General features: G+C 47.6%; 1 protein-coding gene across 2 annotated transcripts in view; it reads left to right on the forward strand.

The window, feature by feature from the left end:
• Window positions 1–173: 173 nt before the first annotated feature.
• Window positions 174–16,875, forward strand: part of Gint3 (GDI interacting protein 3) — a 28,755-nt gene continuing 12,053 nt past the window's right edge. The window contains exons 1-5 of one of the 2 annotated variants that reach the window (XM_077683572.1): window positions 174–314; window positions 8,420–8,752; window positions 9,747–9,840; window positions 12,861–13,061; window positions 14,944–15,090. In XM_077683572.1, coding sequence (XP_077539698.1) covers window positions 8,514–8,752; window positions 9,747–9,840; window positions 12,861–13,061; window positions 14,944–15,090 — 681 coding nt within the window. In that variant the 5' untranslated portion in view covers window positions 174–314; window positions 8,420–8,513. Of the gene's footprint in view, window positions 315–751; window positions 902–8,419; window positions 8,753–9,746; window positions 9,841–12,860; window positions 13,062–14,943; window positions 15,091–16,875 lie in introns of those variants that run through there. The other variant, XM_077683573.1, reaches the window with a different exon arrangement.

Below are 16,875 nucleotides of genomic sequence, written 5' to 3' on the forward strand. Positions count from 1 at the left end.
GCGCTCATGTGCGTTTCCTCGTGCGTACGGTGTCCGTCACGCTGCCTCCAAAACCCCGTAAATGTTTTGGTTCTCCGGTAACCAGAAAGCAGAAGCGAGCGAATCGCCACCTTTCTGGCAGCAGCTAGCCGACCTATTCACCGGACCGCTCCTCGAGGTCTACGAGCAGCTCGAGACGTGGATTTTGGGCAGCGACGAGTTCGAGAGGACCGTTGCGAAGACCCTGCTCGTCGTGCTGTCCGTCAACGTCGTCTTCATCTTCTACGTGTGGCACAGGCACGGACAACGAATCGCCGACCAGTTTCTGAACGTCGGTGAGTCGCGGCACGGCGGCTCCCGTGGTATTTTACGGCGCCGGTCCGCGATTGTTCGCGGACGCGGCGGCACCCCATGTCGCTTGTGCCGCACACATACGCGATCGAGCGTGCCTTTTGTGTGCCGTGGCGTCGGGCAAACAGCATTGTCGCTCGCTTGTTGTGCTGGCTCGTCGCCAGGACGCACAGGTGACGGTCTAGCAGAACTCAGGGCCGCGTTTTGCTCTTGCAAAAGACCCTCCCGAAACCGCGCGGCGCGTCGCATTTTCGGTGGTGGTGGTGGGCGGGGTCGAGTTTGTGTTTTCATACCGGGGGCTAACGCGTGCGCTCACGCCTTTATCGACGCGCCTGACTTGCGGGGCATTTGGCGGCGGATCATTATCCGTGACCCGGAGGCACGTTTTGCGGGAGAGCTCGTGTAGGCGATTTCCGGCCCTACAAGTTTGGTGGTGTATTTTGCTTCGGCGTGACGAGAGACGCAGCCCGAGCACGGCTGCCGAGGGTTTCGGTCGCTGTTACGTCGCCGACGTTAAGCGACTCGATCCTTTCTGTGGGGCTTCGGTGTCATCCTATCCGTTTATGTGAAGGTCAGTGTACTGTTCCTATGCGATTAAGTGCTGCGTCATCGGACCACAGGTTACCCCTTTGAATGGCGTGACCGATTTCAGGCGCGTAGTATTGTACTACGTGGCTATTTAACGAGCAAGCTAGCATGCTGAAACCGAGCTTCTTGCGTCAGACGTTGTTCTTAGAGCCATGCTTATTGCTCTCTACAGGCCGCCAACTTTCTTCTCAGCCGTAGGTCTTGTTACAACGGCTCTGATTTCACACGTGAAGCGAGTCCGTTCCGGGTCGAAATTCAATCCATGCAATCAACCCTCCTAATAGAGCATACAAGTACTCTGGCGCCAGATAGTCTCTCTTTGCAATCGGTATTCTACCAAGTCAAAAGCTTGACTGATGCCAAGCCTCACTAAAGGCGCTAATGACATCATTCCCTGACATGCTGCTGGCAGCAAGTTGCATGATCCTGTTAAAAAAGGGTGTTCAGTTATGTGCTGTCACTGCGGTAATACGCATTGCTTGAAGCAACCTTTTAGGCCACTTACAAGTGTAATGTGGCTTTTTGATGGCTCGTGAGCCTTTGGAAAGAAAAGCAGCAGTGTTCACATCTGCTGCGCTTTGCAGTGGCTTAGGCGTTTCGCTACTGAGGGCAAGGTCGCAGATTCAGTGCCCAGCTGTTGTTTTTCTGATGGAGAACACAAACGCCCATCTGTCAAGATTTTGGCGCATGTTGGAGATGCCCAGGTGGTCAAAATTATACAATAGACCTCCCCTATGGCATGTAAACCCCAAAATTGAATCTGAACTACTACTTGCTCGATATAAACGTCTTAACGTGGGCATTAGCAGTAAGCCATTCATGCTGTTTAATGCTCCTTTAAGAAGATTTAAGAAAAAAAAAAAATCAGTATGCCTCTCTGTGGGGCTCCCTGCAAGCTTCTGACCAGTAGTGCATGTGACATTATAGTTAGCTTTCATGCACGAACCTGGAGCCCGCAAAGATAGTTTCGATTGCAAACTGCTTGCAATAGTTTAGTAAAAAGGCCATTTGGGGGATTTCATATTAATGCATTTCTTAAAGAGTATAAAGGCGCGACTAAGCATTGTTGCCTTTCACTCTGTTGCAGCAATGCATGTGTTCTGACTTCCCCCAAATGTCAGCTCAGTTGGCCTTTACCGGCTGTTTCCCTGTTCACTCGTCTCGTGTTTTGTCTTCCATGCTCGCGCTACAGAGCGAGCTCGGAAGTTTCGGCCTTGTGCAAATGCACACAGCTATGCGAGTTAAGTCTTCCTTCAGAGGTGACATTTAGAAAAAATTAAATGTTGAGGGTTTAATGTGCCTAAGTACGCCTGGGCCATGAGGCGCGCCGTAGTGGAGGGATCTGGATTAATTTTGACCACCTGGGGAACTTTAACTTTCCATCTCAAAAGCAGCCACTTGGACTGGGACTGAACCCCACATATCTTGAAAGAACAGCTGTGGCCATTACATGCTTAGTATGTAATGGCCACCTCCTGGGCTCAGTAGCATGGACACCTCCTCGGGCTCAGTAGCAAACTTCCTTAGCCCCTGTGTCGGGTAGGTGACATTCAAGGAGGTGAGAGGGAGGAGGAGGAGGAGTCATTGAGGACAAGGCATCTTTCGTTGTGGAACGAGGTAGAGAGTGGCGCATTGAAGAGGTGTTCGACATCCACTGGCTTGGAAATTGCCATGATCTAAAATATTTTTTAAACATCTTGTCACCCTGCTTAATGCACACATTGACAGTAATAGTTCTCGCGGGGGTTCCTGTGGTGCTAGATTACTGCTGAATTGTCTTACCCACATATTTCTATGCTGAGACTGCTTGTCAAAGGTTACCTAGGCTTTAGTGTGCAAGGATGAACAATGTGTATACTGCATCGGCTCACTGGTGAAGGCACTACTGAGCACGAGGTCGCACGTCCAATTTGTAATTCAGGCAAAAAAAAAAATAGAAAAGGAACACGCACAGGCCTGTCTGCATGAGATTTTTGTGTGAGTGAAACATTCCTACATTTAGTTCATAGACCCATTGCATGCCTCATAAAACAGGAGTGGCTTTAGTGTGTAAAATCTAATTGCAATAGGAAGAGAGAGGAGAGAGACAATAAACTTTATTGAGGAAAAAAAATAAAATGGAGTCTTCAGGGTCGTTTCCTTATTCCAGGACACCTTGAGCTGTGTCTGGCCCATCTTGCCGTGCGACAAAATTTGGTGACAAAGCATGGAGGTCTCGTTGCCAGCCGAAGGGTATGGCAAATGCTTTCAGGGAGTCCAGCGTGTGGCGCTTCATCTTTGATGTAGTGTGAGGAAAGAAAAAGAAAATACTCTGCCGGGCAGTACAAGCGTGCAAAGTTATTCATTTGACCTGAACGTACACACGGCTGCAGTTTGCATTTGTGTGAGCCAAGCTGCCTGTAGTTTCAACTGTTTGTTGTTGGGCATTCAGGTTGTTCTGCGGTTTTTATCTGTGAGCCGAACTGTCTGTAGTTATCTTCAGAAGGATCTGGTGGTAGCACATTGACCACTTCTCCTGTTGCTGGGCAGTGCATCTCACAGGACATCTGTGTAGTAGATAAATTCAGCCGCTCATGCCTGTATGTGTTTACGTATGTGTGTGCTTTAGCAGTACAAGGGCCTCAACCATTCACAGCAGAGAAACAGTATTGCCTTGGTGTGGGCAGCAACAGACGCACCAAAACATACAAGACATACTAAGCATGTAATGGCCACAGCTGTTTCAAGATATGTGGGCGAAAATCTGTCGTGTGGTGATCGTACTGTAAAAAGGACTCTAAAGACTTGGGAACATTTGTGGTGGTACTACTTGTTTTTTTTTTTATTATTAAACCATAAGACTTGCACGTGTTGGTGGCATAACGGAGAAAAAAAGGTCTTACTTTCACGCGCTTGCAAACATTTTTATTCAGCTTCTCATTTTACATCTTCTGCAAAGCCAGCCGCTTTCATTAGAACGGGAGTGGTGTAGCTCGCGTATTTCTCCATCCAGATGTGATGATAGTGGTGAGCGTGTACGCAGAGAGGATTGATACATCCCTAGGCCGAGATTGCACGCATCGGAGTGCATCTTATCGCACACCGCAATGAGATAAATGTGAACGGCCAGCAATGGTACAGGCTATTATTGGCTATGCTCAGTGGGGAGGATTGCGTTACACGTAATTCTTCCACATCATTTGCCAGCAGTAACTGCATAAAAAAAAAAAAAAAGTTTCGAAGTTTCACAAATCCTGAAGCTCGCAATATATGGTGCAGCCAACCTTGAAATCATTGTTGCGGCTTATACGTGTGTAATTTATAAACGGTTTTTAAAAATTTGTCTTTGAGGTAGGGGGGTTGCGGCTACTATTACACGATCACGTCCATCACGCATGTACACGGTACTCTCAAGATTAATGATATAAAGTTCATGGTAGCTGTGTGCACCGATATAATTAATGTGAGTCTCAGACACATGAACTTGGATTGCGCTGTAGTTTGTGCAAAGTGGACAGCCTGGTTCTTTCTGTATGTAGAAATTTTTTAGTTCTGTGCAAAGCAACAGAAGCTTGGCAGACATGCATGCATCCATGGCAGTGTGCTGGAAGTTATCGGTAAGGTTTGCCTCTCCAAGAAGTGTTACGCCAGTCCCACTGAGAAATACTATAGAAAAGCAGGACAAGGTACATAGCACCTGTACAACAGAAGACGAAATAGTCTTGTGTTTCACAAAACACGATCTTAGAAAGCCGGATTGTTTGTTTCTTGTCTTGTATCTGGCTGTCAGCCTGTGCACAGATTTTCATCATCATCATCACCACCAGCCTATCTACGCCCACTGCAGGGCAAAGGCCTCTCCCATTATTCTCCAATTACCTCAGTCCTGTGCCAACTGCGACCAATTTATCCCTGCAAACTTCTTGATCTCATCTGCCCATCTAACTTTCTGCCACCCCCTGCCACGCTTGCCTTCTCTAGGGATCCACTTTGTTGCCCTTAATGACCAATGGTTATCTTGCCTTCACATTAAATGCCCTGCCCACACCCATTTCTTGTAATCTTAATTTCTACTAATATGCTTGACCTAATTTTACCTAACCTTAATATCGTGTCAAAATTTTGACATTGTGCTATGCTATTCCAATATTAGGCCCCTTCACCTTGCCAATGGAACTATCACGCAAGTGCATTTGAGCTTGACACGTGCTCATTAAAACATCGTGTGTGCAGGATTTTGAAACTGCAGAGCAGAGACATGAAAGGGCAGTGATGTTTTTCAGTGGTGAATCCTTGGTTCCAACATTTGTCCTCTGCTTACTGTCTACCCTCTTTGTGTCGCTGTCAGGTTTGCGCTGGTTGTTCAATGCTGTCTGTCTTTCATTTGAAGCCTCAAACGTGGTCTCATCAAGTCTGCATTCTTGGTTCTGATGTGTGGTGATCAAATCAATGGCCCTGACTGCCCTCTTGCATATCAGTATTGTGGTGGACAACCAATGTTGTTTGTCCCCATGGCATCTGGATGGATGAGCTGATAAATTGATTAAAGCTCTCTTGGGTAGTTTTTTTCTTTCTTTTTTTCCCAGTAGTACGTAGTTATTCATTTCCATGAGGCAACAGTGCTAGCTTGGAGCATGAGCAATTTCACTGGATATCTAATGTTGGCACGAATTCGCCTTTTAATGCAGCTAACATGAAGCCTTGCAGCTTGAGCTTCATGCTAAAGCTGCATCAAGTCTTCTATGGACTCTCGTGGCTGCATAGGGGTTGAGTGCGACTTTATTTGAGCAATCCGGTGATTGTGTGAATAACTTGCATTTGAGGCTTGCTCGAGATTTCGTTTGCCTCAAATTCAAATGAATACGTGCACCATTTGCGATGGGACCAGCACTTAAACCACTTGCTTGGCTATTGTTTTTGTCAAAGTGGTCTATTGCAGTGGCCGTTGTAACCTATGTGTAGTTTTGCGGTGCTAAGCCAGAGTTGCTTTCCCCATTTATAAGCAAGGTGGCAGCAAGCCCAGGAATCGCACAAAAATGGTTACAGGCTCTAACAGGTGGCAAAGAGTGCATAAAAATAAAAGCTTGCGTATATCTCGAGGCAGCTAAAAACGCAGGCTTGTGTGTACGGAATTCAATTGTCTTGTGGTTCTGCATGGCTTTGCAAGTTTTAAAACATGCAGATTAGGATGGAAAGCATGCTAAAGTGGAAATTGCAGAATTTTCCAGAAAAGGTAAATGAAAAAAAAAAAATTCCAAGGATGATCACAAAAATTAAATTGTGGCTGACGTACTGCAAGTGAAGCCGTAACAGTTTCACTTTACTATTGTTTGATCCGGAATAGATGCACACTTTTCTTTTCTCTTGCTGTACTTCTCTTCATAGTCACTGAATTTATCTGGGCCAACGTCATTGTCTCTTTTCTTTCTTTTTTCATTGTTTCAGTAATCGAAACAAAAGGCTAGAGTAGGTGCACGTGCTAGGATCCCTGCACTTTGGATTCGTGTTGTCCTTATTCGATCGTTCTGAAATGGAGGAACCAAACACAGGCGCTCGCTGTCCTTGCTGTGACATAACTTTTGCTTGAGGTGACATGATTCACTCTCAATGCAGAGTGCCCATTTTAAAGCGCAGCTGTCAGCAGGGCACTGCAGGTGGCAGTTGTTGCGCCTGACATGTTGGCGCAGCGATGCATGTTTCGTTTTACGACGCAAGATTTTACTTGGCCAGGCTGCCATACTTCGTCACCTTACTTGACATGCTCCGCAGCTATCTCAGCCACTTACAGTTGTTACTTTTGAGCCACTTTATTTTATCTTCATTTCCCCCCCCCCCCCTAGAGTTGTAAATATTTGGAAGAGGCTAGGTGGTTAAGTGTCTGCATTAGGCTGTGATATCTTTGGGGGAAGAACTGTACAAATTTGTTTGCTACCATTCTGCACATTTTGTACAATGGCGCACTCGCTCCTGCTATGTCTCATTTATTGAAAAAGCACTTTCTGCGTGTTTTTAAGTAAGCAAATACCTTTCGGGAAGAAACAAACCCCTTTGGTGCAACTGGAACTCAGATTTGAATTCCTCACTTCTGTCCACTTATTTTGTGCTTGTCTCGTTGTGGTACAGGGCACATCTAAGTAACTGGGATGTTAAACAAAAAATTAAGGGAGCTCACACTAACGCGCAAGAATTGAAGGTAACGAAGCTGTACGAAACCTTTACGACCGTAACGACGGGTTGAGTCCACGATTGCATCTGATTTGCTTATTCTTCACTGCCACTACGACCTTTACTCCAACATTGTAGCTATGAGTGTGAGCTCCCTTCATTTTTTTGGGGGTGATAATGAAACAAACCTTGGAGGGGCATACGCCATGACACTTCTTTCTCGTTCCGAGTAAGCGTTATTGCGAATACAATGAACGCTGGATTTTTTTTCTAGCCAATCTTGGCCAATCTCTCTAGATGGGTATGTTCGTTTTGGCCAATCTTGGCCAATCATCCTTAGTGGACATGCTCGGCATTCTGGGCCAATCTGCCAAAGTGGACATGCTCGGCATTTTCTTGGTATTTTCAACTGCGGACACGAAAAATAATGATTTGCTGAAAAGCTTTGCTGTTAAAAAGGAAATTCGATGCAGTGGAAGTTGCTTCAGCTGGATAAGCATGCTGCTGTTTCGTGACTAAATGAAAAATTAATGATGTGTGGCATCGCTTCTTTGCGAAAACTCGTAAACACCAGTCGATGCAGTGGAAGTTGTGTCAGGCCGACAAACATTCAGCACAGGCAGGCAAACAACCTGAACGTAGACTAGCAGTCTTTTGTGAAACTCTGCCCACCCGCCAAGGTGGCTAAGGCGTTGTGCTGCTATGCCCGAGGATGCGCGTTTGATCCTGGCTGCAGTGGCTGGTTTTTTAAGAGGTGAAAAGCGAGGGTGCTGGGGTGTCGAGATTTCGGCGCACGTTACAGATCCCCTGGTGGTCGAGATTAATCCAGAGCCTCCCTCCACACGCCGTATAGCCCGGGTATAGCTTCAGTACGTCAAACACCATAAGCATGATCTAAAATTTACCATCCCTTCCCAGAGAAAGTTGAGAGATGCGTGAAGGCTAAAGGTTCATCCAGCCTTCACTGAAAGTGCATTCAAATGATTGTCAAACCTCTTAATACCCAAATCGCAAACAAAAAACGAACCTATGCGACGATGTTTTACGCACTAAGTAAATGCATGTACAATCAATCTAAATGTATACAAATACAGGGTTTATGAGATAAAGGTATCCTATTGTACTTCTTTCATTGCATGTATAGATGGCCTTACCTAAAACGTTTCCTTTCTCGCGATTTTGAAGTAACCATTTTGACACAGTGGAAGTCTGGTTCCACACACATGTAGTGTGTCCAGAGATTGTTGTCAGTCGACCAAATGGTCTATGGGGAAATGCATTAAGTTTTTGACAGAACGCCATCGATTCCACTAAGAAAACTTTCGCTTTAAAAAAGACTCTTCCCTCCTTGACGCAGCGTCTAGCAGCAGCCAGCTGGAGGAGTTCCAGAAGGAGGCGAGTGTGCTGCAGCTGCCAGAGGAGCACTCGCCCCGCATCTAAAGAGCAGCAGCATGGCGGCCATCCGGGAGTTCTTCAAGAAGCGCAAGGCCGAGGTCAAGTTCCGCCAGGCCGGTCCCGGCCACCGGCTCAGCACCACGGGCGAGGCTGTGGCCGCCGCACAGAGGCCGGCTTCACAGCAGCGGCCGCAGCAGCAGCAGCAGCGCAAACCCCCGTCGGAGGGGGCACAGCGCGCTGCAGCGGCCGCCCTGTCGCGTTTCGAGCAGCAGCAGGCCAAGGCGCACCCCAACTGGTGAGTGGCAATGCCATCCACCCTTCTGGACTGCTGCTGCGTCAATTACTCATCCATCTGTGTTAGCATGCAGGTCGATTTTACAGAGAGCAGTGTAAACGGTTCATTGTGAGGGGTCTGCAAATGCCATTCCAGCCGCGGCGGTTGCTTTCCTTATGGAGGCGAAAAGCAAAAGCACCCGTGTGTTCAAGATTTTGCCATGCAGACAAAATAGAAGTTTGTTTGATTCGATAGATTTAGTGTTGTATAGGTCCCCTAACTGCTTGTTCGGCAGCAGACGACGCTTTATTCATGGAGAAATTAAATATATTGAGTCAAAATTTCAATTTTTCCGCTATATCCTCTGTTTTCGGGATGTCCACAATGACGTATTAGGAGCAGTACTTTAAAACTAAATATACCTGGTGGCCAGGGTTGCTGCCGTCTCGCAGGTGCCTGTTTGATTATCTTGTTTATCGCCCCCTTTCATAGACGGCGCTGCAATACTACTGACGAGCCAGTGTTCGCACTTTGCCTCCAGCCGGACATCTCTACCTGCCGTATTTTTATTACGGTTCATACTATTCATTTCCTAAAGCTTAAGCTATGACTCGACAAACATCGTCACGTAAGTGACCGTCCCGCTTGTATCAGTTGGTCAGTGTTGTTTCATAAAAGCGCACTGCGTCCAACGGCTGTCCAATTTTCCCTTCGAGCTGCAGTGCACATAGTCGGATCTTGTTTTCCATCCATGACATCCTTGTTCCTCCCCACAATCTGTGCCGTGTCCTTGTTTCCTTCGCGATTGATGAAGAAAGTAAGACTGCGTATAACTGTGATTGTTGATGAGCTAGTCCTTTTTTCTATTCCTGCGAGGCTGTGCTCTGAGAACAGCTGTCTTGTAACTTTCTTTTCAGTGTAATGCTGCATGAGGGGACGTGGGTGGGGTGTTGCAACTTTGGGGCTGACCTCCTCCCCCTCCCCCTCTTCTCTCCCCTCCCCCTTCTCTGGGCAGGTCCCTGGCGGCCATCAAGTCCCAGGCCCGGAAGCAGCTGGAAGAGGAGATGGCTGCTGCCGAGGAGCAACCGCAGAGGCAGAAGGCCAAGGAGGTGAGGTGCCGCCACTCCTTTCCTCCTCCTCCTGCGCCTAACCTATACTGCCATTGTTCTGCTGCGTGCACAAATGAGCTGGGACCCTTTGAGCTGTTGGAGAATGCTCCTCCTCCTCTTGTTATCCTATGACGTTGTACGACTGCAGTCTAACCCGACTATATCGAACCCGTTTACATTGAATTATCCTTTATATTGAACTATTTCTGCACACGGTGCATTTACAGTGAGAATATATAGCAAAACCTCCGCTTATATTGCACAAATACCAGCGATAACTGATATATCGAATGCCAAATGCCGCAGAAATGCCCCGCCAAGTTGGCTTTCCCGCGGGGTGGAGCAGAAATTCCGCTGGCACACCCCTTAAGGTTTAGCTTGGCCGTTCATGGGCAGCGGGCGACTCTTTCCACTCCTTCATTTCACTCTCCGTATTGTGACTGCGTCATCACGTCGTGTAGGGTGAGTCGTCGACACACCCCTTGCGGAAAATAATCCCGGCCCGCCCGCCATGCTTTTTTTTTTTTTTCGTTCATTGTGTTTGCGTTGTTCGTGTTTGGTGGGTGTTCCGGAAGTGTAGCTGTGGTGGATAGCTCTACTGTCACTAAATAAAGGTGTATTTAGTGGCCCTAGCTAGCACTAAGTGGCCAAATTTGCCTTTCGGCGTGAAGCTGTCAATCGTAAATCGAGTCAAACTTGGTGAGAAGTCGGACGTCCCCGTCAGGCTCGAGATTCCCGCGAACACCTTGTCGAAGTAGGTTCTGGACAGATGTTGCTAAAGGAACCACCCAAAATTGCGTCAAATCTGTCATCTTGTGCGTGCTGCTGATCAATGAAAATCATGATGAGTGCATCGAAGCCTCTGCCGGTGTTGCCAGTGTGGAGCAAGCTGTTGGAATTCGCGGACCATGTTGCTGGGTCAATGGTCGGCGAGTTTGCAAGGGCGGATGATAGTGTCATGACCATGGGAGAGTTTCAAGACCACGTTGTCATCATGTATCGAGTGCAAGCGAAAGTGGGGGCGCAATGAGAATCCTTTGCCCACAACCCTCAAAGTGATTGGTGCACTCGCACTAGTCTGGCACCTCTCTGCAAATGTGAAAGGTCAGGGCCTCAGCTTATCCGACACTTAGACAATGTGGAGAAGTGCGTACTGTCTCAGGCAGCGAGGTTGTTCAAGTAGACGATACAGGGCTATTTAGTGCGAAAGTAAGGCAGTCTCACCAATAACGTGTTTTTATGAATGCTACGTGTTTTTGTTGCGTCCAATTTCTTAGCATGCTTATATCAAATAACAGTAAAAGCTCGTTAATTCAGACCCAGTTAATTCGAACTTACGGTTAATTCGAACTGACACGCTGGTCTCGGCACAGCCCTGTACATATCAATGGGGGAAAACTCCCGATAATGCGAACTGGGATCCCCTGTGCAGCTGGGATCGAACTGTGCTCCTCGAAGAAGTCGGCCCAGAGTGAGTGCAGTGTGTTGCAAATCCAAACCAAATCAAATTTGAGATGCAAAACTACGAAACAAACAAACAAAAAAAAACAGCGTGCGCTATGCTGCTCCAACACTTTATTTTGCTTCTGCAGCAGGCGCCGCTCCGCCAGCGCCAGTGCTCCGGCACATGCTGTTGTGGGTTTTCTTTGTGCTGTGGTAGCTGATCTAGGCCTGCGATCATGTGGCGTGCGAAACAAGCGTGTAGTAGTGCCTAATTCGCGATAACGAGCTCAGAAGTGGCTTCTTTGTGTTTCTTCCCGCGCAGTGTGGCGCGATGTCCATTCATCCTAGGGCCCGCCCGATAATTCGAACTCCGCTTAATTCGAACAGTTTTATGGTCCCCTTCGAGTTCGAGTTAACGAGCTTTTACTGTATCTACTACAGTAGAATCTCGATGATACGATTCTGGGTGATACGAATTTCGGGATGATACGAATTTCTGAAAAGTCCCGGCAAAATTGCATTGTTTGCAATGGGAAAAATTTCGGCTGTTACGAAAGGACCTGCGCGGCCCGGCGGATGATACGAACGAGCTGGCGAGGCAACCGACTGCCGAACAAGCAAGTGACGGCTCACTCTCCCCATTTGTCATTCTTTTTTCTCCAGAAATGGCCCGGCTGTTGTTTTCTGCTCGCGAAAACGCGCCCCGCACGCCCCATGCGCGCCGCGAAACCTCTCGCACGCTGCGCGCGCCGCGGCCGGCGGCGGCAACATGGCGGCGGCTTCGGCCGCGAAGTGGCACGGCCGCTTGAGCGACTGCTTCTAGCCGCTCTTTAAAATGCCGCTCAAGGCAGACACGAAGTTTCTTGTGCAGTAAAGGAGCTGATAACGTTGGCGAAAACGGTATTATAAAACACCATCCGCGCCGCTAGTGAAAGCGCCCATAAAATATCTGCCGGAGTGCTAAGCCTAAACATCTCGGGCGGAGCCAGCGGGCTGTCTCGAGCGTTTCGCAAGTCGTCAGCGTCTTTTTCTGACCGAGGTAGGAGATACCGCGGGCGCGAAATCGTCAATGTGGCCGTGAAAATACAGCGCGCGCAAAGCCGAGGCGTGCGAATCGCGTGCAAAAACGCACCATGCAGTTCACTCTTGACTGTTGCGGCGTGTAGCGAACTTGGACACCGGGAGTGGGGAGACAAGCGCGAAGCTATAGGCGAAGCGTTACGCGTGCCAGAACTGCTTTGTGACGTGGGGGTTTAAAAAAAGCAGAAAAAATCACGGATTTGTTCACGCGAAAGTAAGAAAAGAAATAAACGAAAACTTTTTTCAGCGCTCAATTTTTTGGTCTGTGTTGGTTCATACGAATTTCGGATGATACGAATATTTTTCGCGGTCCCGCGAGATTCGTATCATCGAGATTCTACTGTATATCGAACCGATAGGTATCTTTTTCCGAGTTTGATATAACCGGGCTTGAGTGTGCAATTATTTGCAAGGAGGCTGGTGAGGCAGCAGAGGGGAGCACAAGGGAAGTGTGTTGAGAGCGTCATCTCCCCTCCCCCTCCTCCTCTGCTGTGCAGGCGCCCATGGTGCGGGAGGCGGGGCCCCAGGCGGGGGACAACGCGGTGCTCTTTGGCTGCTCCCTGCTGGGGCCCGAGCTGCGGCTGCCCCACGAGGAGCTGCGCACTCGCATCCGCCAGTTCCTGTACGAGCAGATGGCCGAGGAGCCCGCCCTCACCTCCTGCCTGCTCATCCACACCTGCAACGGGCCTCGGGACAGGGTACGATTGAGGGAGCTCTGCGCTGAGTCACGTTTACCCCCAGATACGGTGGGGGGTGTTCACCCTATTGCCGCCCCACTAGAGTGCCGTTACCTCTCCAGGGATGTGCTACCTTGTTCTTTAACAGAAAAAAAGAATGCGAGTATTGAATCTAAAGCTTAGGGGATTTCACAATCTTAACAGTATACGTGGATGTGCTTTTATCATACTGAAAAAGCCTGCCTCTCGAGGGACGGGTAGAAGCTTGGTCAGAATAAAAAGGAAACATGACAAACTGATCAGGCCTCCAACAGGGCAGGCTTAATTGGCTCTACCCTCTTCTACTTAACAGCCTCTCTGATAGAGATGTGGTGCCATGGGTGTCTTCTTGCTAGGGCTGTGGATGTTTCGGAGCATTTCGAGTTGATCTGAGCACTTCAGAACCACTTTTGCGATGCTGAGCACGAGGTCGCGGGTTCGATTCCTGGCCGCGGCGGCGGCTTTTCTGATGGAGGCAAAAAGCAAAAACACCCGTGTGTACGAGATTTCGGCGCACGTTAAAGATCCCCAGGTGGTCAAAATTAATCCGGAGCCCTCCACTACGGCGCGCCTCATCGCCTGCGTTGCGTCGGCGCGTTAATCCCTACAATCAATCAATCAACTTCAGAACCACTTGACATGCTTGCACTAAGAGGTGAAGGGGAGCTTGTGCATCACTTCCACCCTGGGGACAACAGACTTGGGTAGATTCGTAATCACTTGACAGAAGAGTAAATTTGCTACAAAAGGCGGGAGTTAGAAAAAGGAGCGCTTGAGATGGTCGCTTACAATTTAAGTGCTGATTTTGCCATTCCGGTCTACTTGTATGTAATTCCTCCCTGCAGCCCTGATTTGCTTTCCTTTTGGTAGCCTGCCAGATGGGCTTGTGCACATTCAAGATGCATCGTGCAAGCTCAAGTGGCACTAGTTCTTCCCACTAGTGTATGGTGTCATTAGCACACTCACAAAATTGCATTTCTTGGGCCCTCTTTGGGGCCAGTCCCAACGTGAGAAATGACTGGCTTCTCGGTCGTTGGCCCAGTTTCGATGGCATGGCATGTGCCATTGCTAAAGCAGTGGGATATGAGCCAAGGCAAAAGTGTACTGCAGCGCAGTTGTGCACCTGTAGTGGTATGGCTGACTTCTGTGGTGTTTAATACCCGTTTCACACGTACATGAAAGATGACATTAAGTGCTTAATGCCTGAAGTTTTAATTCCATTAACTCGCTGCTACCTTGCTGCTACATGTAAAAGCTAATGCAATTTGCTCTAATGTCATTTTTGGTCTAAGGAGTTCCGAACAGCTCATTCACCATCACAAAAGCCTTAAATCTGCCTACTCTCAAACGCGATGAGCACCAGATGAAACAAACGAAACTCTCAGCAGCAGATTGTTGGCTTGGAAACGTAGCTGAACTAATAAGACGATTTTTTGTGCACTCTTGGTGGCGAAGTTCTAAAGAAGACGAAGTTGACTGAAACTGCGGCAAAAGGCAGAACACTGTGTTACTCATCGTTCTGAATTTTTCGGACTTGGCTACTGCTGGCAGGCGACAGCAGCTGCTGAAGGCACTTTTAGAAACGGCTCACACCATTTTTTAGAAAACGCTATTTTTCGTAACATTTCGTTTCACAAGAAACATTCTTAACCCTTCTAAGACGTTTTTCTGTACGTTAAATACTTCGAAAATACGAGTGCATTTTTTTTTTTTTCATTATCACCATCACGCCCAACACATTTAATGTTTTCGCGTGTAGCACGGCCCACCCAAATAATGTCATTCGGTATCTTAGGGCCAGTTAATGTCATTTTTCGTGCACGGGTGGCATTGGTATGACTGTCCGTGCTTTCCTCTGGCCCAGGTGGAGGCTGGTGTGGAGACCCTGTGCCGGTACCTGAACAACATAGTGGACCACCCGGGCGAGGAGAAGTACCGCCGCATCCGCCTCAACAACCGCATCTTCCAGGAGAGGGTGCTCCCCCTCGAGGGGGCCCTCGAGTTCCTACAGGTGGGAACTGGTAGGGAGGGGAGGGGGGGACGAAGGCGTGACTCGTTTTTCTCCCACTTGAGTGAAATTCTATCACCTGGCTCACTTGTTATAATTAGGTCCAGCAAGGGAACTTCCTGAATGCAACTAAACCATGCATATACCTATTTGGTGAGAACTGTGGTTCATATTTTCGTGCGTGTGCGTATCGTTTGTTCGTGGCTGTGCATTTGACGGGTCGGATGATTTTGTTGTTGTTGTTGGTTGTGATGTGCAGCAGACATAATACTTAAAATCATTTTTAAATTGCTGCATTGTCTATTAGGGGTGAGCTATTAGCGGGCTATTAGCGGTGTGGTTGCAGCGATTGTGTTGAATGTCATGCTGAAAATCTAGATTGTCTCCGGTCCTATAGGGAAAAGCGTAGCGGGTGATTTCTTCGCTTGGCAACACTGAAAACGGCCATGTCTGTGGCCACTGTGCATGAGCATGCGCTTTGCGCCCACATCTCGCAGAAAAAGAACGCCAGTGTGCATCGTCTGCCGCATTTCAACGTGGCGTCAACAGACGTATTATTACTTGCACTCGCATTATGTGGTGGTGCTCGACTTGCCCTCGAGCACTCTTTGCATCCATCGTGTTGGCCGTGGCCTGAACAGATATTAATAATAGCAGAAGAGACAACTTGACAGAGGGATGAAACAGGAACATTGATTCTTTTTCCCAAAAAAAGAATCAATTCAGATGGCAGAACTTGGAGTGGTTGGAAAACCGTATTTGCATGATTATAGCGCATTGTCGCATGATTATAGCGCAAATTGCTCTCTTTGAACGTGGTCATCTTCGTTTCACCAGCATTCATTAGACAGCTGCGGTGCGAAAAAATCGGTTTCGTAAGGGCTTGGTGGGCACAAAAGTAATTGCTTAATCGATTGTGACGGGCAGATAATTTTATGCAGAAAAATTTGAAAAAAATAATTTGCCGCCGATTCTACCGCGCAGATGTAAAAGACATGACACCTCATAACTGGCGCAAGACATTTTATTTTATGCATACAAATGTGGCAGCAAAAATCACTCTTGATTCGTAAACTTGTATATCGAGCTCCTGCTGGAAATAGAACTGAAGTGAGGAACATCGAAACTGTTCGCAATTTTAACTGGCTTGGCCATCATACTTTTAGGCTTGATACGCTAACTGCAGCAGCAGAAAAATGTGCAACAGCTGACTAATTTGTACGCCCATTGACAAATGGGCGTGCCAAAACTTACTCGTGTGATGTTGACGCATTGTTTTGGATTGGATTGAGTTGCATTTTGGGAGCAGTTCGTGTCCATGAGGATGCTGCTAGCCGATTTGAAGCTTGTTTCGATCTTGAGCCCGAGTGTAACGCACACACGAATTTGGAGGCTACAGTTGAACCTCGATATAACGAACCTCGTTTTAACGAAATTCGCAATATAACGAATTTTTTAAGTTTTCTATCAAAATTTTGCTAAATGCATGTATTTTTGTCTCAATTTTACGAAGTAATTTTGTGCGATGCTTCCGATTTAACAATGTCACGGCAAGAAAGGAAGAACGAAATTCCGGTCGAGGCACGTTTTATTTTGCCTCTCAGACCCTACATTGAAAAAATTCAGTACTCGAATTGACTCTTGAAAGGATAAAAAGAAAGAAAAGCGGTGAAATCTACAGTTAACAACAATTAAAAGTGAAGACCGAAGCTGCACAAACCGCTAGTGGTCATGGACGGTTCAATAGTGCGGCCACCATTTTAACGTCTCCATCGTTGCCTACGCCAG

Source organism: Haemaphysalis longicornis, unplaced genomic scaffold, assembly GCF_048455015.1.
Source record: "Haemaphysalis longicornis isolate Haplotype H1 unplaced genomic scaffold, Haemaphysalis longicornis Haplotype H1 scaffold_9, whole genome shotgun sequence".
Taxonomy (NCBI): Eukaryota; Metazoa; Arthropoda; class Arachnida; order Ixodida; family Ixodidae; genus Haemaphysalis; species Haemaphysalis longicornis.